Source organism: Bubalus bubalis, chromosome 1, assembly GCF_019923935.1.
Source record: "Bubalus bubalis isolate 160015118507 breed Murrah chromosome 1, NDDB_SH_1, whole genome shotgun sequence".
Lineage (NCBI taxonomy): Eukaryota > Metazoa > Chordata > Mammalia > Artiodactyla > Bovidae > Bubalus > Bubalus bubalis.
This window is the reverse complement of record NC_059157.1, coordinates 25724548-25747760: the sequence shown is the minus strand read 5'-3', so window position 1 is coordinate 25747760 and position 23213 is coordinate 25724548. Positions and strand designations below refer to the sequence as shown.

The 23213-nt window shown below is 42.6% G+C and overlaps 1 protein-coding gene across 3 annotated transcripts in view; it reads left to right on the top strand.

Moving 5' to 3' along the window:
- Positions 1–10840: 10840 nt before the first annotated feature.
- Positions 10841–23213, top strand: part of MTMR7 (myotubularin related protein 7) — a 101291-nt gene continuing 88918 nt past the window's right edge. For all 3 annotated transcript variants that reach the window (XM_025279293.2, XM_044938000.1, XM_044937992.1), the window contains exon 1: positions 10841–10957. In XM_025279293.2, the coding sequence (XP_025135078.2) occupies positions 10934–10957 (24 nt within the window). In that variant the 5' untranslated portion in view covers positions 10841–10933. The remainder of the gene's footprint in view (positions 10958–23213) is intronic.

Genomic DNA, 23213 nt, shown 5'->3' with positions numbered 1-23213 from the left:
TCGAGAAATCGTTTTTTTCCAGGTATTGTGGCTCTCGGCTCAACTCTCTGCTATTCAAGGGCTTTTGAGGTCTAATTTTTATCCAACCTCCTTTTAAGTGAAAAGTACTATAGCTGCTTGAGTAGTGGGAGAAAAGATAATGGTAAAAGGAAATGTAAGGAAATAATTCATATCTCAAATATGAATATGAATAATTCATGTCTCAAATACTATTCACTACATTGATATGTGTTTTCAGATTGGTAGTACTGTGCTGGGTGATGTGAAATAAGCAATCCTAAAAATTAAAACAATATATCCTCAGTATCATTATATATCATCTCAAATATTTGGTCTGAGATGTTTTATGAAGAACTAGAGGAAGAATTGAGTTACAAGTCTAAGATGACAAGCGATGATAGAGAGGCAATGGGACCCTAAAGCCCATGTTGAATTTCTTCCTCATATAAAAATCTGCAGAAAAATTGAAAAAGATACATGTATCCCACTGTTCATTGCAGCACTATTTAAAATAGCTAGAACATGGAAGCAACCTAGATGTCCATCAACAGATGAATGGATAAAGAAGTTGTGGTATATATACACAATGGAATATTACTCAGCCATAAAATGAATGCATTTGAGTCCGTTCTAATTGGGTGGATGAACCTAGAACCTTTTATACAGAGTGAAGTGAGTCAGAATGAGAAAGATAAATATCGTATATGGAATCCAGAAAAATGGTACCAAAGAATTTATTTTCAGGGCAGCAATGGAGAAACAGACATAGAGAATAGACTTATGGACATGGGGAGAGGGGAGGAGAGGGTGAGATGTATGGAATGAGTAACATGGAAACTTACATTGCCATATGTAAAATAGATAGGCAATGGGAATTTGCTGTATGGTTCAGGAAACTCAAACAGGGGCTCTGTATGAACCTAGAGGGGTGATATGGGGAGGGAGATTCAAAAGGGAGGGGGATATATGTATACCTATGGATGACTCATGTTGAGGTTTTACAGAAAACAACAAAATTCTGTAAAGCAATTATCCTTCAATAAAAAAATAAGTAAATTTAATTAAAAAAAATCTGTAGAAATGTGGGCTTGCATGGGGCCTGGACTGTGGGTTCCAGCTAATTTGATCTCAGAGAGTGAGCATATCCCAGCTGACATCTGGGTGAAAGAGGAAACGGTCAATAAAGGTTAGCTAATTATAGTAGTGGTGGAAGTACAAATCGCAGGGCTAGGAAGGTTCTTGAAGAAGCCATTACACTGTGCCAGCTGGGTGGGGAAGAACACCACGGTTCAAGGCCAGTGCGGGGGGATCTCCTTAGCAATGCTTGCCCTAGGTGAGAGAAACCGAGACTGAGCCCCTAACCCACCTTCGGTCTCCTACAAATCATTATCTACGACATAAAACAGAGCTTCAGAGGACCTCAGTGTGGTCACTGATCAACGTCTGGTTTGCTGACTTTGCAAGCAGGTGCAGTCTCGGAGCATCTTTTGAGTTGCTCTGGTTGAGTACTTTTGGATCCTCTGTAAGAGAATAAGTATATTAGTCATGGTTCTTCAGAGAAACAGAATCAACAGGAGATATATATAGTAAATGTATAGAAGATATCATACATATAGAGTTAATATATAGAAGATATCACAGGATATATTATATACACATAGTTATATGTTAATTTTGTAATCTTAATATCCTGTATATATTCTATTATCCTCTTCCCTATTATCCTATAAATATATCCTATTATCCTATATGTACTCCCTACATCAATTTCATATCTATATCTATGGTATCTCTGGATCTAGGCCTAGATTTATTTTGAAGAATTGGCTCATGTGATTGTGGGGCTAGGAGTCCAGAATCTGCAGGGCAGGCCAGCAGGCTGTAAATTCCAGCAGGAGTCGTTGCAGTCTTGAGTTCAAAGGCAGTCTGGAGACTGCCTTTTTTTGCTCTTTAGGGACCTCAGTCTTTCCTCTTAAGGCTTTCAATTAACTGGATGGAGCCCACCCACATTATGGAAGGTAAACTGCTTTTCTCAAAGTCTACTGAATTAAATGTTAATTACAGCTTAAAAAAAAAAAAGTTGCCTTCATGGCAACAAGTAGACTGCTGTTTGACCCCACAATTGGATAACTTAGCCTTGTCAAGCAGACATATAAAGTTAGCCACTAAAATAAGGGGTTTTGCTTTTATTTTCTTTAGAGGCAAGGACAGCAGAATTCATGACTGACATTTCATCAGCCAGGTTTGAATATCAATGGAAAGATGCATGCATGCATGCTCAGTTGCTCAGTCATGTCCAACTCTTTGTGACCCTATGGACTGTAGCCCACCAGACTCCTCTGTCCATGGGATTCCCCCCTCAAGAATACTGGAGCAGGTTGCTATCTCCTCCTCCAGGGGATCTTCCTGACTCAGGGATAGAACGTGCATCTCCTGCATTGGCAGACAGATTCTTTACTACTGCACCACCTGGGAAGCCCAAAGGAAAGATGGATGAGCCTCAAACTAAAGGAGTTCATGAGAAATTCTGTGGACTCTGGACTCAAGCAGAGCTGCAATCCAGAAAAATGTGACCTGGAACTGGGGAGAGAGGCATCCTGACCACCCCTGTGGGAAACCCAGCAAAGCCCCTGCCCTTCCAAATGGTCAACCTGGAAGTGCAAGGAAAGGAATCCCTTGGCATGCGTATTAACTTTCTCACTGAAAGCTCCAGTAGCAATGACAATAAAGAGGTTATCTCCCAGGTGGGGAGGCTGGAGTGGAGCTTGAGGAGAACAGGTGTTCCTGGGTGTATCCAGCAAGCGTTTAGGAATGTCTAGACACTCCTGGGGGGAACATTACCGGAGACAGGAATTTCTGTCTGGGCAAATGGAGACATGAGCCAGTGGAAGTCATATCCACAGGCTAGAAAGACCCAGAGACTTCTGACTTACACTCCTCTTACTTTATAGACTGAGAATTCAATTAGTCTCCAGGCAATTTTTGTGAATTTCATAGAAAGTCTTACAGGTATTGTTATCTATATTTTTCTACAAACTGTTTGAACTCCACCTGATCTTTAAAGTCAAGAGTCTAAAGCTCAGGATGAGCAAAAACATGCTTAAAGCCTACCATATAGATGTATAGACAAGTGTGTTAATGTTGCACAAAATCTGGTCTTTGGTCAAACTGATTGCGTTGTTCTGAGGGTCAGTTGACTTAGCTTAATTGACTTAAAGCAGTAAGCTACCTAGTTGATAAGCAAGAGCACAAGATATGGTGTAAAAGAACTATGAATTCAAATTCCCATATCACCTTGACACCTCTGTGACCTGGGTTAGTTATTTAATGTTTAAAATCTTCATTTCTTCTTCTCCTTATGGGCCTGTTATAAGCTTTATCACATAGTAAGGACTTGACAAACAGTAGTTGTTAACGTCACTATTGTCTATTTCATCTACCACCCTTTCCATTTTCCCCACTTAAACTTCAACTGACATCTATTAAAGTAAGTGATAAGTATCTACTGTAATCCTAAACTCAGGTGGGCATTTGGAATGAGTGGGTATTTGTAAATATTGTTGCGGAGGGGCACCCTTTTGGTTTATTTTTGGCTGTGCTGGGTCTTTAGTTGTGGTGCCTGGGGTTTTCACTGCAGTGGCTCCTCTTGTTGCTGCGCCCGGGCTCCAGGGCACGGTGGGCTTTTCCAGTAGTTGTAGCACGTGGGCTCAGCAGTTGCAGCTTCCAGGCTCTAGAGCACAGACTGAGTAGTTGTGGCCCACGGGCTTAGTTGTTCTGCAGCGTGTGGGATCTTCCAGGATCAGGGATAGAACCCGTGACTTCTGCATTTCCAGGTGATTCTTCACCACTGAGCCACTAGGGAAGGAAGCCTCAGGGACACCATTTTTGAATGTCACAATGAGTGGGGTGTTCCATGGGTATTCAGTGCCTAGAGATCAAGGATAACAGATGGTCTGTGGGTCAGACTTGCACTATGAATTAATTGTCCCACCCCCAAACACTGTTAGTGCCGATTAGTGAGAACTATTGTGTTTTGCTTTCTGCCTATTTTGAGTTAGAAATGAGAAGTGAGGTGGAAGAGGAGGTAGGCTCAGGAAGAGGTGTTTTCAAGAGCTTACAGGTGACAGGCAGTATTCCAATTGCTTTGAATTCACTATGCCTGGATTCCTCATAACAATCCAGTTATTAATTCCCATTTTACAGGTGAGGAAACTGAGGCACAGAGAAGTTAAGCACTTCCCAAGCTTATTCCCTGCATAAGTGGGAGAGCCTGAATTCAAGACCAGGCAGTCTGGCCCTAGAGGCCGATGCTCTTATGTGGATCAGCTTCTCGAATTTGAGAACCCTGCTTATTGGAGACCTCCATCAGCTATTGTGAATAGACTGTTTTCCCTAAATCTTATGTTTTTTTGAAATAGCCCCTCAATTAGTCTGTATTGTAACTGATAATGCAAACACAGCTTCTATGGATCAATTAGGAACACCTTTTTCTGGATACCTAACTCATGTTGAGGGTTTCCCTCGTGGCTCAGACGGTAAAGAATCTGTCTGCAATGTGGGAGGCCTGGGTTCGATCCCTGGGTTGGGAAGATCTCCTGGAGGAGGGCATGGCAACCCACTCCAGTAATGCCTGGAGAATCCCCATGGACAGAGGAGCCTGGCGAGCTACAGTCCATGGTGTCACAAAGAGTCGGACACGACTGAGTGACTAAGTACAGCACAGCACAACTCATGTTGATCATTTATATTGGAAGAGGATCATCTATTACTCCCCCTGCCCCCGTGTAGAACTCAGGTATTATGGACTCAAATGTTATTCCATACTTAAATGTAATGCACTTGAATCATCCCAAAGCCTCTCCCCCCACCCTACGCTGCTCCACGGAAAAATTGTTTTCCCTAAAACAGGTCCCTGGTGCCAAAAAGGTTGGGGACTACTGCAATACAGTGTAAGGAGTAGGGTGATTAGTACCATTGTTTGCAGAACCTTCTGAGGAATGACCCAGAAATGTTGTCATCATTTGTGAAATCTGAGCACTAAACAACTTCTTACAGTACGACTTTTGGACTATCATTCATTCATAAGTTGGTGATTATTCACGCAGACTCTGATAAGTGACCAAGTGGTCAGAAATGAAATATTGAAAATAAATGTGATCGGTTTTATGGACAGAGGATCGGGTTCCTCTGTCTGCTCTGTTCAAGCTCTTGAAGCAAGTCTTTACAAGGGCAAGACAGCCAATCATACCGCCGAATCTGAAAGCAAACGTGCGTGCTGCTCCGCACGTTAGATCCAGGTCAGAACCTTGTTAGTTCACCATCTTGCATGAATCTTGTTCACCATTTTTCTTTACAAAAATATTCTCTCTGCCAAAGAAGAGAGAAAAATTTCCTTGCAGGGCCAGCATTCAAAATTACTCATTATCTCCACAAGAAACCTTCATGTAACCCAAGAACAACTCTTTATCTGTTTATTAAAAAATCTCTAATTGTCCTGGTCACAAGATCTGTGTTTATATGCATGTTGTCAGTATTTAGCATCTGCATCTAAATTTTTAAAAGAGGGGGGTTAAGATAAGGTTTTATTAACTATGTATGACTCAAACACCAAAGACGCATCTCAGATTTTTACAAAAAGTTAAAGATCAGTTAAATAATTTTTATAGAACATTGGCTTTGAAGCACAATAGAACCTTCCTCAAAGCTGGATTATACTTGATAGAAAAATCTTTCAGTGTTGTTGTTTTTTTTTAATTTGGTTGTAAAATATTGTTGCCAAAATCCTGACAGCTCAAATGACTCAAAACACCAAAGACGCATCTCAGATTTTTACAAAAAGTTAAAGATCAGTTAAATAATTTTTATAGAACATTGGCTTTGAAGCACAATAGAACCTTCCTCAAAGCTGGATTATACTTGATAGAAAAATCTTTCAGTGTTTTTTTTTTTTTAATTTGGTTGTAAAATATTGTTGCCAAAATCCTGACAGCTCAAGAGGGAGTGCCTCCCTTTTTTCTTTTTCCAGCTATTGATGCACATTTGGGTATTGTTTTTATTGTTTCCTCATGAAAATAAGCCCAATTTTATGCTTGAAAAATGATTACTTTTCAGGAAGATTACATTTGACTTGAAATTTTAGGAAGTACACACTTAAAAGGTCTTTTAACTCTTCAGTAGTTTTAAAAAAATAAACTAAAATTTTCTCCACAAAAAAATTTGCTTTGACTCTTGACACTATGACATGCTTATTGATTATTACTTGTTTTTATTTGAAATGACCTTTTAAAGGACACATTCTTTGTAATTGTTAAAATATGTAATATAAATATTTGTAAACTATAAAAAACCAAAATTATAATCTCCTACAAATCCACCACCCAGATGTAATTGTTATGCCTATACTTTTTCTTATTACTTTCACACATACTCACAGACTATTTTTTTTTGAACTTTTTTTTTTTTTTTGCTATTAAAAACAACAAAGATTTTAAAATCTGGTACATAAAATTCCTGATTCAAGTGCTTCAGGATGTCAGGAAGGTCTCCTTCACATGGTCATGTAGGATCTCAGATTCTTTGTTTTAAACTTTTTATTTTATATTGGAGGATAGCCAATTAACAAGGTTGTAATGGTTTCAGGTGGACTGCAAAGGGACTTGGCCATACATATACATGTATTCATTCTCCCCAAACCCCCCTCCCATCCAGGCTGCCACATAACACTGAGCAGAGTTCCCTGTGCTGCATAGTAGGTCCTTGTGGGTTATCCATTCATACACACTCGTTTTGAAAAACAATTCAGATCACACTGTATACACAGTTTAGTATCTGGCTTTTTGGCTTAAAATTTTGTTATGAGCATCTTTCTATGTCATTAAATATCCTTTGGGAAAAAGCTTTCAAGCTCATATAGTATTTCATAGAGAGCCACACCACATTTTATTTAAAAATTCTATTTATTTTTGACTTCTAATGTTTCTAATGTTCTGTTTCACTAATATCAACGTGTCAGGGAAGTCTTGAGTGGACTGGAACTGGGGCTCAGAAGCTTCCAGATTGTTGGCAGGCAGAAAGAATCCTGGCCCCATAGGGCTCTGTTGGAATTACTACAAATACTTTCATAGAAGCTGATGAACCTAGTGAATTTACAAAAATTTGAACTGTGCATAGATACTTGCAAAAGTCTGATGATTAGGGAGCCTGTGATGATTATCAACCTGCCCCACACATGTATCTAACTCCGTCTAAAGAGAGGGAAACTTATTATAGATGAAAATGGGATCAAAATGAAAAGTATATCTCAGCATCAGGGCTTGATGTCAGGGGAGCATGGTGGTTCTGGGCCCAACACTCTATTTTAAAACCTTGCCTGTTCACAGAGTTAGCACTCTTTCTATGCTGGCCCAGAGGTTCCCCTTTGGTTCCTAGAAAAAGGGCAGAGCTGCCTGCAATCCACAGCACGCTTGTTCTCTACATCTGGCGTAGAGCAAGGCCAAAGAAGACATCGGTATTTGGCATCAATGACTTTATAAAAATCCTGGAAGTGAGGATGCTGTTTCTTTGCAGAACCCCAAATGTAGCTCTCACTTGATCCTGGGTATCTAGCCTGCTTCGAGCTAAGACTTGGCTTCTATAGAGATGGGTGCCCTCCTCTGTGCAGATCCTCATGGACAGCTGGGGCTTATTAGTGTTGAATAGGATTTTCCTGAGTTTATAATCATTAGCAATACTACCCTCCTGAGGAAAGAGCTCTTGGCTTCACTCCAAATCAGAAGTTTTAGCTGCCTCAGGAGAAATATAAGAATTCCGGAAAACGTCTTCCAAGTGTTTGATATGTCTCCAAATCTCCTGGGGTCGCTGAAGATCACAGCATTTTCGGAAAGTTCCCAGTGAATATCAAGTTTGGATTTAAAAATTCCGATAGGAGTATTATCTGCAGCTAGAATATCTGTGTGATAAAAACTTCTAAAGAAGAGGTTCTCCAGGAGAAGTTTGGTAATACACAACACCGTTGAAGTCTTAGAGAGATTCTATTCTGTGAAGACAGAGGGGCAACATTTATCCAAATGGCCTGTGCTTCATCACAAACACACCAGTACCATACTTGAGGAATTAAGAATATGATCCTGAGTTCACTTATTATTTTCTGTATAATTAATATGACAAATATAGGAAGTGGATCAGTCTCCCTGAGGCTACTTTTGGCATTTCCACAGGCTCTGTTGCCATCTTATCGGTCTACTTTTCACCTCCTTGATGTTATCCTTATCACTGCTGTGGAACTTCCTATCTTCCTCCTCTGGGTCTCCCTTCAATTTCCCAGCCTCTGCCATGGTACCTTGTGTATGACCATCAGTCAGTTCATATCAGTGCTTCTTAACTAAATGAATGGCTGGCTGGTTTCACTTTCTGCCCTAGCTCAGGTCAACATAGTCAGCCATTTCAATGATGTAGTCTCTTCTCTCGGAGAAGGCAATGGCACCCTACTCCAGTACTCTTGCCTGGAAAATCCCATGGATGGAGGAGCCTGGTAGGCTGCAGTCGATGGGGTTGCTAAGAGTAGGACACGACTGAGCAACTTCACTTTCACTTTTCCCTTTCATGCATTGGAGAAAGAAATGGCAACCTACTCCACTGTTCTTGCCTGGAGAATTCCAGGGACCGGGGAGCCTGGTGGGCCACCGTTTATGGGGTCGCACAGAGTTGGACACGACTGAAGCGACTTAGCAGCAGCAGCAGTCTCTTCTCTCACTCCCCACTGCCCTCCAACTCTTGCTGCTTTCTTCATTTTCTTTTGCCCCACCGGCTGGTGGTTCAGAGAATCGATGAAACATGGGGATAGGAGGCAGTTTAAGCATCAGAAAGGGCAGTGTGGCTGACTGGGGTCAACACAGCTTGTGATCCAATAAGCTCGATAGCAATTGGGGCTGGGGGTCAAGTCAAAGAGGATTCTTCAGGGAACTATTAGATCAAACCCAAATGTTTACTTATTTATTGAGATTTCTTTCCTTATTTTTATTTCTAGCCTATTCTATTAACTTATCCTAATAAATGGAATGCAATTCTTGACTCATTTTTCACCTAATGCTGATTTTATAGCTATGATGAATGGAAGCTGTTTTTGTGAGCCAACCTGGAAATTTTTCTTAGCACTAGGCTATTTATATTTTTCAGATTTATATCTTTTTACTCACCAATTTGTGTTTTGGGTGCTTTAAAACACCTATGCTAATATGTAAGGTCCAAAAGACTTATATGCAAAAATTCGTCACTATAAGACCTAGAAAAACCCTGAAATCATATAATTCCAAGGTTATTATCTCTTTCAGAATGTATCCCCTCAGAATGGATATAGAATTCCTAGCACTGATGGAATTCTGAGATGGAAGCTACCTTTGAGATTATGTAAGCTGGTGACTTTCTCATTTCATAAATGAGGAGCCCAAAGTCAGAGACTGAATGGAAACCAGAGAGCTCCTGACACTATTCTTGTTGTTCTCGTAACAAGAAATTATACCCTGGGTCAGTTTTGCCATATGCAAACATCAGTTTACTGAACTTGTTCTAATTGCCTCCCAGAGTGGGAGGAGGATGAAATGATAAAAGGTATGTGAAGAGGACCTGGAAGTTTAAAAACAGGTACAACATTGTATTGATTCAGTAAACATTTATTTGGAAGGTTGCAGTGCTATGTGCCTAGGATGTACCGGACAAAAAGAGATAAACAATCAATGTCTCTAGCTAAAGAATTTACAAGCCAGGTAGAAAGGGAGATGAGTAGGAGCTAGAAAAAAAGATTGGATAGATATTATTCTAAGAACTACGAACAGTTTCGTGAAATATTAGTTATGGTGAAACTTTACACACAAGTTTGCAAGGAAAAAAAGGCAGGAGGAGTGGGGCACATTTCTTCTCTTTGACTTTTCCAAATTCATAAATGGAAAAAAATAATACCTTGTAATGGTTGTGGGGTGTGTGTGTGTGCATGTGCTCAGTCCTGTCAGATTCTTTGAGACCCTAGGGGACTATATATAGCCTGCCAGGCGCCTGAGTCCATGGCATTTTTCCAGGCAAGAATACTAAGGTGGGTTGCCATTTCCTCCTCCAGGGGATCTTCCTGATGCAGGAATCCAGCACGCGTCTCCTGCATCGGCAGCGGGATTCTTCACCACTGAGCCACCTGGGAAGCCCTTATATAATGGATGCTTTGTGTCTGTATCTTTCAGTTCCTTTAGAGCTAAGTGAGGATGGCAAATGAGAACCCAATTTAGTGCCAGGGGAAAGCGTCACTTCCAGCAGTGAAGTCACAGGTTGATGTGAGATGCCTGACTTAACAGCGCGTTCTAGGGCGCTAACACTGTTGCTACATTTCCAGCTTCGTCCCTAGTGCCTTGCCGGCTGTGCTGAAGCAGTCAGAGCCCACCGGGCCACACTGCGTCTGGAGTGCTCGTGGCAGCCTTTTTTCCTGGCCCACCCTTAAGTCCCACCTATGACGGGACGCTCTGGCAGGAAGTCGATGGGCAGTGTGGAGCAGCGCCTGGCCCCTTCTGTCCTCCAAGAGGCCACACCCGACACAAGGCCCCCATTGTGTCTCGGGGAACAGTGACCCCCACAGTCCTGCGCCGGCTGGCCTTCTTCGGGGGAAGCGAGCGGCGCTGGCTCCCGCGACCCGAGCCCGGCCAGGGGAGCGGAGGCGGCGGCGGGCAGCCCAGGTGGCCGAAGCGCAGAGCCGCGAGCTCTAGGGCCGCGCGGGCGCCCGGGGCCCCGCACGCCGGCCTCGCGCGGGCGCCGCCGCACCTGGGGGCGGAGCCAGGCCCGCGGCCCGCCCCCTCCCGGGCGCGAAGCCCCCTCCCCGCACCCCTACCGCCGCTCTGCGGACACGCGCAGGTGCCGGAGGCCGCGCCCGCCCTGGACCTGCGGACTCGGGCCCGCCATGGAGCACATCCGCACGCCCAAGGTGGGTGCCACGGGTGCGGGCGGACGAGGGATGCTGAGCGGGCGGGAGGCCCGGCTTCCCCGCCCCGGCGCAGGCCGAATCCGCACCGCTAGCGAGCGAGGCAGGAGGCAGCGCCCGAGCATCTCCCATTTCGCCGGGAGGCTGGGCTCACTGGAGCTGCCGCTCAGGCCTGGCCTTGGCTGCTGCTGGATCTAACCTCTCGTCCTTGGGGGGTGCGCGGTGGACTGAGGGCTGGATGGAGGGAACCCTAATTGTCTGTTGAGTAATGGACTGCTGATAGGCTGATAAACGCTCCCTTCTGGTCTAGCACTAGCTTGCTGCTTTAAAAAAAAAAAAAACACAAACCTTTTCTTTTCTTTTTTCTTTTTTTTTTCCCCCTGTTGGTTGCTCTGAGCAGTGGAAAGAGAAACAAGCCTTCCTAATGACAGGTGCAGGGAAACGAGTTAGGTGCAGGTGCGTTGAAGGCACTCGGGAAGCTTGTTGAATCTAAGGCTTGAGACCCGCCCAGCCCGCCTTCTGCTTCAGCGTCTTCAGGCTATCAACTGCAGTGGACCTTGGGCGGAGTAGATGATCAGTGTTCGCTCTAGTCTAAATGTATTATCTGTCCTTCCGTCTTCTTGCGTTTTCCAATGGGTTGCAACTTACGGATCGTCCGCTTACCAGCTCTTACCAGCTCAACAAAAGCGACTGGTTCCAGGTCATTCCAGTTAAATTGACCCCCGTACCAAACCTTCCTACTCATAGTTGTACTAGTGATATAATTTAGAGCGAAAAAGGTGATCGACGTTCCCGATAAAAACCCTTAACTAGTGACAAAACCTGTTTCAGCAACCAGTTGGCTGTCTCCTGTGACTCCATCTACAGCACCTTGCCTTGCCAGGTTGACGGCTTCAAAACCTAGGCCCTTGACCGCGAAGTCAAAGCTAGCTCTGAGTGGGCGGACCGTAGGAGGCCCCAGGGCTCCTATGGATGACACGGGGCCGTTGCTCTGCAGTAAATCCAGGAGGAAAAATTCATTCCTAAATTCTGGAGTGGTTCCTAAGCGCCTCTTTATAAAAGCAGTGTTTACAATTGTCTCATGTCAGTGGAAGAATAAAATCGTTTAGTTCGCTACATAATGTCAGTTCCAGCAGTAAAGTTCAGTTGTATTGATTTTGCACTGTGCAATTAAATTGTTGCATCACAGTCGGGAAATTGTAAACTTAAAGGAGAGTGCCATAAACCACAAAATAGGTGGCTCAAAGCTTTCCGGGTTTAAGTGGTGCTAAATAATTTATTCTGGAGTGAGGAATTGAGCTCATGGACTCTCTGCCCTTTCCAAGGGCATCCTTTTTATTTCTTTCGTGATGAAGGGAGCTCTTGGTAAAAATGATGTCTAATGTGAATGTTAATAGGGTGACATGATATCAGGTGCTTTTTTTTTCCCTATGGAATGTGAATTTTGGGAGTCAAGGCCTTTTCTAATCTATTCAAACCCATTGTTTATAAACAATGGTTTTATAAAACCATGTGTGCAAACCTGAACAGCAAGCAATGTTGTCACTTGTTCCTCAAACTAGTTTTCATAAACACACCGTAAGCAGTGTAGTACTTCAAACCAGAAATCACCTGTCAGGAAACAGAAAGAAATGGTGGTTGGGGAGGGGGTGGTTGGAATGGGCAGTTGTCTGAAATGTCATTGAGTTGAGAGTCATTAACCTTTAGGAGAGTGCAGGTGGAAAAAATTAAAAGTTACAGAGGTTGGGTGGATCCAGTCTGTTTATTCAAGTCATTCCACAAGTGTTTGAGAACCTTTCCTGTGGAAGGTTCTGTGTTATGTCCTGGGAGGCCCTGGTCTGAAGGGTTGTTGTTCATTCGCTCAGTCGTATCCAACTCTTGGCGACCCCATGGACTGCAGCACACCAGGTTCCCCTGTCCTTCACCATCTCCCGGAGATTGCTCAAACTCGTGTCCATTGAGTTGGTGATTCCATCCAACCATCTTGTCCTCTGTCATCCCCTTCTCCTCCTGCTTTCGATCCTTCCCAGCATCAGGGTCGTTTCTAATGAGTTGGTTCTTCACATCAGGTGGCTAAAGTATTGGAGTTTCAGCTTCAGCATCAGTCCTTCCAGTGAATATTCAGGGATGATTTCCTTTAGGATGGACTGGTTGGATCTCCTTGCAGTCCAAGGGAGTCTCAAGAGTCTTCTCTAACACCACAGCTTGAAAGCATCAATTCTTCCGCGCTCAGCTTTCTTTATGGCTCAGCTCTCACATCCATACATGACTACTGGAAAAATCATAGCCTTGACTAGATAGACCTTTGTCAGCAAAGTAATATCTCTGCTTTTTAATATGCTATCTAAGTTGGTCATAGCTTTTCTTCCAAGGAGCAAGCATCTTTTAATTTCATGGCTGCAGTCACCACCTGCAGTGATTTTGGAGCCCAAGAAAATAAAGTCTGTTGAGGCAGCTGTAAATCTAGAGAGAAATGTGTACACAGGACAGTGGGCAGAGAGGTCAGTGGAGAGAGGGTCCACTCTACCATAAAGGGTGAGGGAAGGCTCCTTCAAAGAGCTGAGTCTTAACACGCAAGATGCCAAAGAAGACCAGGAGCATCGGAGATGCTGGCAGGCAGTTGTGTACATATGATGTGTTGTAATATATCATTACAACTTCAAAGATGCCAAAGGCCTTAACAGTGATAAAGATAGAAATAATGACACTATTCCTTGTGGTTTAAACAATATCATTTTATTTTACATTTTAAAAACAATTAAAAATTTTTGTCTTTAGTTTTTTTTCTTCTAGTTTTATTGAGATAGAATGTACGTATGGTGCTGTATAAGGTGTACGGTGTAATGATTTGACTTTGATACATCATAAAATGTTCACCACAATAAGTTAATGACCACCCGTTGTCATATAGAGAGAAAATTAAGAAATAGAAAAAAACTTGTGATGAGAACTCATAGAATTTATCATCTTAACTTTCATGTATAACATATAGCAGTATAAATTATATTTATCATGTTATACTTTCCATCCCTAGTAGTTACTTATAACTGGAAGTTTGTACTTTTTGACCATCTTCCCCCAGCCACCTCCCTTCCCATAGCCACAGATTGGATCTTTTTTCTATGAGATTGTTTGAATGCAGGTAAAAAGACTCTGATGCTGGGAGGGATTGAGGGCAGGAGGAAAGGGGACGACAGAGGATGAGATGGCTGGATGGCATCACTGACTCGATGGACGTGAGTTTGAGTGAGCTCCGGGAGTTGGTGATGGACAGGGAGGCCTGGCATGCGGCGATTCATCGGGTCTCGAAGAGTCGGACATGACTGAGCAACTGAACAACATCACTGTGTTAGTTCCTGTTACACAACGTAGTGATTGCATAGTTTTGACAGTTTCATTTTACATTGAAAAAATATTTATTTATTTTGGCTGTGCTGGATCTTCACTGCTGCATGGGCTTTTCTCCAGTTGCAGTGAGCAGGGGCTGCTCTCTGGTTGCAGTGTGTGGGTTTCTCATTGCGGTGGCTTCTCTTGTTGCAAAGCATGGGCTCTACGGCACACGGGCATTAGTAGTTGGAACTCCCAGGCTCTAGAGCACAAGCTCAATAGTTATGGGGCATGGGCTTAGTTGCTCCGTGGCATGTGGGTTCTTCCAGGACCAGGGATCGAACCCATGACTCCTGCATTGGCAGGCAGACTCTTCACCACTGAGCCATCAAGGAAGCCCCAATTTTACATTTTTAAGTACAAAACTAATTTCCACACCATAAATGAAAAAGGGGAGAATACTACTTAAGAGCTTGTGTTGTAGAATGCATAATTATTGATGGTCATATTCATCTTTGTTTTTGGCTTCCATTGTATTCTGGGGGTGTTGAATAGGTATCTTGCCTTATATTGTATGATTTCATGTGTTAGATGATTTGTGAGGCGTATACACGAAGTTTCTCTGTAGGTTTGACGTGTGTTTACCATGTGGGTGCTGCTGCTGCTAAGTTGCTTCAGTCGTGTCCGACTCTGTGCGACCCCATAGACGGCAGCCCACCAGGCTCCCCCGTCCCTGGGATTCTCCAGGCAAGAACACTGGAGTGGGTTGCCATTTCCTTCTCCAATGCATGAAAGTGAAAAGTGAAAGTGAAGACGCTCAGTCATATCCGACTTTGAGCGACCCCATGGACTGCAGCCTACCAAGCTCCTCCGTCCTTGAGATTCTCCAGGCAAAAGTACTGGAGTGGGGTGCCATTGCCTTCTCCGACCATGTGGGTAGCAGGGGTTTATTTTAAGAGGAGAGGAAATGCGTGTATAATGTGCAGTTGTTTTCCTATTATAATGAAAGTCATTCATTTACTCTGTAAGCTGCATGATATCCATCACAGCCTGTGTGCTCCACTTCAGTCTCTGGAGTGCAGTGTAAGGAGACAGATGCCCATGAATAATCTGGAATGCTTTGCACATTTTTCTCTCTTGATGTGTGTGTGTATGTGTTTAACTGAAGCCTTTAATAGAGCATATGCTAAACAGGGTGTTCTTCTCCCAGAATGGTTCCTGTATCAGAAAGAAAAAATGTTCCAAGGTTGAGCTAGTTTGCAGTTGGGTTCAAGTGAGGACATCAAGCATTACCTGTATTCATCACAGTGAACTTTTTGTTTCTACTTCACTGTCAGGCTTTCTTTGACACTCTGAAAACTTGCTGGTAAGAAAAAAAACCTTGCAAGAAGCTTAGGGATAATTTGGGTTCAAGTGTTAGTTCTACAGAAAACCTTCTGGGCTTTCAGAAGTAGCTTGAAGTGTTTTGTAGGGTGTGGGTTAGTATTGGATAGGTGCTAATGAGTCTAGCTGGGATTCTGGCAAAGTAATCTCTACTTTTTGTGCTTTGTCCTTTCCAGAAGACATTTTCCCCCACATGCGTACATTTGAGTTTTGAAATAGAATACGCGATGACCTCCAAAGCCTTGAAAATGCCTTCTTTTCCTTTCCACCCCCATCCCCCCATTCTGAGCTGTTACCCTCCCAGCCTCCTAGCTGGTCTCCCAAGTTCCTTTTTGTTTTTCTCCAGTCCTGCCTCCACGGAGGGATTCGGGTGATGCTTTTATGACACAAATTGGTTATGTTCCTTCTCTGCTGGAATTCTTGGATGGCTTCCCTTTGTACCCAGGTTAGGGAGCGAGAATCCCCAGAAAGGTCTGCCTGGACGGACCTCTGCTTCCTTCCTGTCCTGGTTCTGTGACAGTCGTCATCTTGCTTACTTTCCTCTGATTGCAGCTAGCCTTCGTGGGTTCCTCGCCTGTGACAGATTCTTTTTCTGCCTGAGGACTTTCGCACTGCTGTTCCTCCTGGGGGATACTCTTATCCCCACTGTTCACCTGCTTAAGTTTCCAATCTTCCTACTTTCAGATTCAGTGTAACTTCCTCAAGGAGGCTGTTGCCCCATTCTCCATCTAAATTAGGGCTGCCTGTTATATTCTATCATGGAACCCAGGTTTTCACCTTATGCCCCATGTTACATGCAAGTTTTATATTTATGCAAGCGATTATTCATCTCAAGCTCTTCTGTTAGACCAAGAGCCCTGTGAAGGCGAGGATCACATCTCATTCACCCGTGTAGCCACAGCACCTAATATAGTTTCTGGGACCAAGTAAGCACACAGTAAATAAATTAGTAATTGGAAAATAGAAAGAATGAGTAATTCCTTTTTTAAAAATGTTTTTTATTGTGTTAAAAGTCACATAATGTAAAGCATACTATTTTAACCATATTTAACTGTATGTTTCAGTGACTCTAAGCACTGCTGCTAAGCTGCTAAGTTGCTTCAGTCGTGTCCAACTCTGTGCGACCCCATAGACAGCAGCCCACCAGGCTTCCCCATCCCTGGGACTCTCCAGGCAAGAACACTGGAGTGGGTTGCCATTTCCTTCTCCAATGCATGAAAGTGAAAAGTGAAAGTGAAGTTGCTCAGTCATGTCCGACTCTTCATGACCTCATGGACTGCAGCCTACCAGGCTCCTCTGCCCATGGGATTTTCCAGGCAAGAGTACTGGAGTGGGGTGCCATTGCCTTCTCTGACTCTAAGCACAGGAATGAGTAATTCTTAATTTTGGCACTTTGTGTTTTAGTTTTTTCTTTAGTAATCCAGGCCTCTTGTGCATTGTACCCATGACTAGGTACAATATTGTCAGTCTTCTAATAGTATAAAGTACTTGTGGATATCAATATAGTTTATAAAATTGATAGCATATATATATATATAATGATATGTATTTTGTCATTATATATAGTTTTAATGAGACAGAATTAAAATAACGTAAGATTCCCCATTCAGCCTTTTTAAAGTGTAAATTTCAGTGTTTTTAGTGTATTTACATTGTTGGGTTCCTCTCACCGCTATCTTATAGGAAACATTTTCATCAGCCCCTAAAGAAATCTGTTAGGAATCAGTCCTCATTCCCTGGTAGCTGGGATGATACAGAATCTCCCCTCAGTGCAGGAGACCAAGTTCATTCCTTAGGTCAGTAAGATCCACTGGAGAAGGAAATGGAAACCCACTCCAGCATTCTTGCCTGGAGAATTCCATGGATAGAGAAGATTGGCGGGCTTTTAAAGTCCATGGGATGGCAAAGAGTCAGACACGACTGAGTGACCAGCACTGTCTAGGTTCATCCAACTCCTAGCAGATATTGGTGTTTCATTCTTTTTTATTACAGAATAATATTCCATTCTGTGGATTTACATTCCGTTTATGCTTTCATCAGTGTTTGGTTGTTTGGGTTGTTTCTACTTTTTTGATTATTATGAATAGCACTGCTGTGAACACTCTGGGAGAATATAACTTTTTATTGTTATTATTATTGATTTTTGTTACACATTTAAACAGTTTCTTAGAGAAACAACCTAATGAGATGAAGTTATACTCACATCATTCCAAATTCACTTCTAATTTGTGATAATATGCCTTTTTATGCAATCATAAGTAATATGCTTTTTTGGAGAAGGCATTGGCACCCTACTCCAGTACTCTTGCCTGGAAAATCCTATGGACGGAGGAGCCTGCAAGGCTGCAGTCCATGGGGTCGCTGAGGGTCAGACAAGATTGAGCGGCTTCACTTTCACTTTCACTTTCATGCATTGGAGAAGGAAATGGCAACCCACTCCAGTGTTCTTGCCTGGAGAATCCCAGGGACGGGGGAGCCTGGTGGGCTGCCGTCTATGGGGTCGCACAGAGTCAGACATGACTGAAGCGACTTAGCAGCAGCAGCAATATGCTTTTTCTCTTAATGACCTTTTTACCCACCATTATTTTGCATGCATATTTTATATTCGAATGTCATCTGCCTATGTATTGTTTTAATAATTACATAGTATTCATTTGAGTGTGGTTTGCTGAAACTATACCCACTCATAGGGATTTGGGTTTTGTGCCCCTAGGAAATCCCCTGGTACAGGTTTCTCAGTGTATTATTTGCCCAGAGTGGAATGAAGAGAGTATGAACAGTCTTCATAAGGATTCTAATAATGTGGTATCTTTCAGTATTGGAGGGCTTCTCATATGGCCCAGGGTTTAAAGAGAGTCTTTATAGTCCCAGGGAGCAGCAATGGAGGGACTGCAGAGAAGAAAATCTTGGCTCTATGTAGAGAAGTTCTTTCCAACAATTATCCCTGTTGTGGGGCTTCCCAGATGGCACCAGTGGTAAAGAACCCGCCTGCCAATGCAGGAGACATAAGAGACGCGGGTTCAATCCCTGGGTTGGGAAGATCCCCTGAAGGAGGGCATGGCCACCCACTCCAGTATTCTTGCCTGGAGAATCCCATGGATGGAGGAGCCTGGCGGGCTGTAGTCCATGGGGTTGCAAAGAATCAGACACAACTGAAGTGACTTAGGGCACACACATCCCTGTTACAGAAATTAGTGGATGACAGGTGTTTTATGCAGAGTCAGGGTGACTCTTGTCAGTGGAGAAATGAAGGTGTTTCAGGCATCTGAGGGGAGAATACACTAGAATTGTGCTTGGATTTCTTCTGGCCCAGTACCTGGCTACCCCAAGCTTCCTGCTTCTGATGCTGAGAGCTCACTGTGTCCCTTGGCAATCCATGACCACCATGGACAGCTCTAGACATTAGTAAGTTTGCTTTATATTGAGTCAAAATCTGGCTCACTGTTGTTTCTAGTAATTGCATCTAGCTCTGTCCTGTGGGATGTTCCCCACTGCATCAACCCTCCTTCCAGAAAATGGCCCTTCGGCCACCTCTGTAGCCTTTTCCTGCCACCTAAGTGGTAGGCTTTTCACTGCCTGTTCTGGCAACCAATCAGTGGCTTGGTTTTAAGTTCTTTTATATCCTGGTTACTTTTCTCAATGAGTTAAAACAAACTAACAAACGTGATTACTCTAGGTTTTCTTGAACTCAGGGGGAGTAAAGTTTGCTAACTAGTTTTTAAATTTAAATATCATCCAGCCACAGCTCAGTGGCCTTCTGGGGAGCTGACTGTGGAAGGGAACCCTGAAGTTGTCTGCACACATTGAGCTGCAAAGTCAGGTCTCCGCTGCCTTTTCCTTGAGTGATAGTATCATACACTTTGCTTTGTTAAGTGTTATCTCGTTGGATTTAGGACTTCCCAGGTGGCTCAGTGGTGAAGAATCTGCCTGCCAATGTAGGAGATTCAAGAGATGCGGGTTCCCTGGGTCTGGAAGATCCCTTGGAGAAGAGCATGGCAACCCATTCCAATTTTCTTGCCTGGAGAATTCTATGGACAGAGGAGCCTGGATGGCTACAGTCCATGGATTTAGCTTCTTGCCCATTGCCCCGCCTCCCCCTGGATTTAACTTCTTACACACACTCACCCGCCCCTTAGTGGAATTAGCTTCTTGCTTAATCCCTAGCTCTGTTCTTTGGGGTTGCACATCTGCTATTCCTCTCAGCCATGTACCATCCACAGCCTTGCCCTCTGCTATTACCTCATCCGTGATCTCATCCAAGAAAGAAACTGAGTTAGGCGGATGTGACTTCTTAGTAGATTAAGTCACTTTGCCTTGGTCTCTCAAGCTCTCCGTCCTGGTAACAGATATACTGGTTCCCTCAGCTTGGTGCCAGCTACGGTTTGATAAACTTGCCCTCCGTCATCTCTCCAGATAGCTCATCAAAGACAAAAATGAAGTAGTCTGTGAGTGATTGAGTGAATTCTCACGCTGATTGATGATTTCCTTTTCTAGGTTCATACAAAATTCCATTTTAGAATCTTGCCTGGAATGAATGTCAGACCCACCAGATTATAATTCAAAATTCCACACCCCCATTTGAAAACAGTGACTTCATTTGCGAGATCTGTCATAGAGATTCATAGACTCACGAGAAGACTGGCTTTGTGTCAGTGACTCTCATCATACTGTCAGCACTGAGTGTTATATCTTCTTTCATCGTTATTAAAAAAAAATTTTTTTTTCAGGTGATAATGGTGTATTGCCTTTTGATTCCATAATAGGAAAAATATAGAAATTAGCCACTGTTAATATTTGAGTTTATTTCCTTCAGACCTTTTTCCTTTGCATGAATGTTCAAACTTTTTATTTGCTTGTTTAGAAATTAAGGATTTCTCAATTCAATTTTGTACTATGCCTGTTTTCATTTACCCTATTGTGGTCTTTGAAAACATGCTTTTAGAAGACTATGTGATTTTTTTTTATCATATAGATATGTCATTATCCCATTAAGCATTTCCCCATAAGGCTGTTCCAATAATATAATGATGAATATCTTATTTATTATTTGCATATGTGATTACTCCCTCAGGATAGAGCCTTAGATGAAATTACTGTGTCTCAGAAGATGAACAATTTTATGGCTGATATGTGTTGCTAATGACTTTCCAAAAATGTTATATTAAGATTCAGAAATGGAGGACAGTGTCTCTCTCACTGTACCATTGCTTTATTATGTCAAAAAAATTTGTAAAAGGGGGATAGTGCTTCTTTAATTCATTGTATGTAGTTTTTTTTTAATTTCTAGTAAGTTGAAATATTTTTCCAAATTTTTATTGACCGTTTTGTTACTTTTCTAATTATCTATTTGTATCTTCTACCATTTCAATAATTCTTGCTTTTGTGTGTATGTATGGTCTGTGTGTGTATAATGTTTCAGTTCAGTTCAGTCGCTCAGTCATGTCTGACTCTTTGCGACCCCATGAATCACAGCATGCCAGGCCTCCCTGTCCATCACCAACTCCCAGAGTTCACTCAGACTCACGTCCATCGAGTCAGTGATGCCATCCAGCCATCTCATCCTCTGTCGTCCCCTTCTCCTCCTGCCCCCAATCCCTCCTAGCAACAGTCTTTTCCAATGAGTCAACTCTTCGCATGAGGTGGCCAAAGTACTGGAGTTTCAACTTCAGCATCATTCCTTCCAAAGAAATGTCAGGGCTGATCTCCTTCAGAATGGACTGGTTGGATCTCTTTGCAGTCCAAGGGACTCTCAAGAGTCTTCTCCAACACCACAGTTTAAAAGCATCAATTCTTCGGCGCTCAGCCTTCTTCACAGTCCAACTCTCACATCCGTACATGACCACAGGAAAAACCATAGCCTTGACTAGACGGACCTTTGTTGGCAAAGTAATGTCTCTGCTTTTGAATATGCTATCTAGGTTGGTCATAACTTTCCTTCCAAGGAGTAAGCGTCTTTTAATTTCATGGCTGCAGTCACCATCTGCAGTGATTTTGAAGCCCAGAAAAATAAAGTCTGACAGTGTTTCCACTGTTTCCCCATCTATTTCCCATGCAGTGATGGGACCTGATGCCATGATCTTCATTTTCTGAATGTTGAGTTTTAAGCCAACTTTTTCACTCTCCACTTTCACTTTCATCAAGAGGCTTTTTAGTTCCTCTTCACTTTCTGCCATAAGGGTGGTGTCATCTGCATATCTGAGGTTATTGATATTTCTCCCAGCAATCTTGATTCCAGCTTGTGTTTCTTCCAGTCCAGCGTTTCTCATGATGTACTCTGCATATAAGTTAAATAAGCAGGGTGACAATATACAGCCTTGACGTACTCCTTTTCCTATTGGGAACCAGTCTGTTGTTCCATGTCCAGTTCTAACTGTTGCTTCCTGACCTGCATACAAATTTCTCAAGAGGCAGGTCAGGTGGTCTGGTATTCCTGTCTTTCAGAATTTTCCACAGTTTATTGTGATCCACACAGTCAAAGGCTTTGGCATAGTCAGCAAAGCAGAAATAGATGTTTTTCTGGAACTCTCTTGCTTTTTCCATGATCCAGCGGATGTTGGCAATTTGATCTCTGGTTCCTCTGCCTTTTCTAAAACCAGCTTGAACATCTGGAAGTTCATGGTTCATGTATTGCTGAAGCCTGGCTTGGAGGATTTTAAGCATCACTTTACTAACATGTGAGATGAGTGCAATTGTGCAGTATTTTGAACATTCTTTGACATTGCTTGTCTTTGAACATTCTTTGACATTGCCTTTCTTTGGGATTGGAATGAAAACTGACCTTTTCCAGTCCTGTGGCCACTGCTGAGTTTTCCAAATTTGCTGGCATATTGAGTGCAGCATTTTCACAGCGTCATCTTTTAGGATTTGAAATAGCTCAACTGGAATTCCATCACCTCCACTAGCTTTGTTCATAATGATGCTTCCCAAGGCCCACTTGACTTCATATTCCAGGATGTCTGACTCTAGGTGAGTGATCACACCATCGCTGAGATGGAATTTACATACTATAAAATTTACTCTTTTGAAGTATGCAGTTCTGTGCTTTTTTGGTGTGTATTCACAGTTATATAACCATTACAGTTATCTTAATTCCACAGCATGTCATCAGTCTAAGAAGAAACTCCTTACCCTAAAGTCGCTCCCCATTTCTCCCTTGCCCCTGCTATCTCTGGCAATCATTAATGTACTTTATGTCTTTATGTGTTTCCCTTTTCTGAACATTTCATCTAAGTTGAATTATGCAATATGTGGTCCTTTGTGGCTTGCTCTTTTTACTTAGCATAATGTATCAAGGTTTATTCAAGTTTGTAGTATGAACTAGTACTTTGTTTCTTTTTCTCCATTCTGTGGATATATCACGTTTTGTTTTTCAGGTGTTAGACATTTGTGCTGTTTCTGTTTTTTGCTATTACAAGTAATGCTGCTATGAACTCGTGGAAATTTTTGTGTGTGCATATGTTTTTATTTCTTTTAGGTGGAATTTCAACTCCTTTGAGTGAAATTGGTCTCATATGGCAGTCCTTTGTTTAACATTTTGAGGAACTGCCAA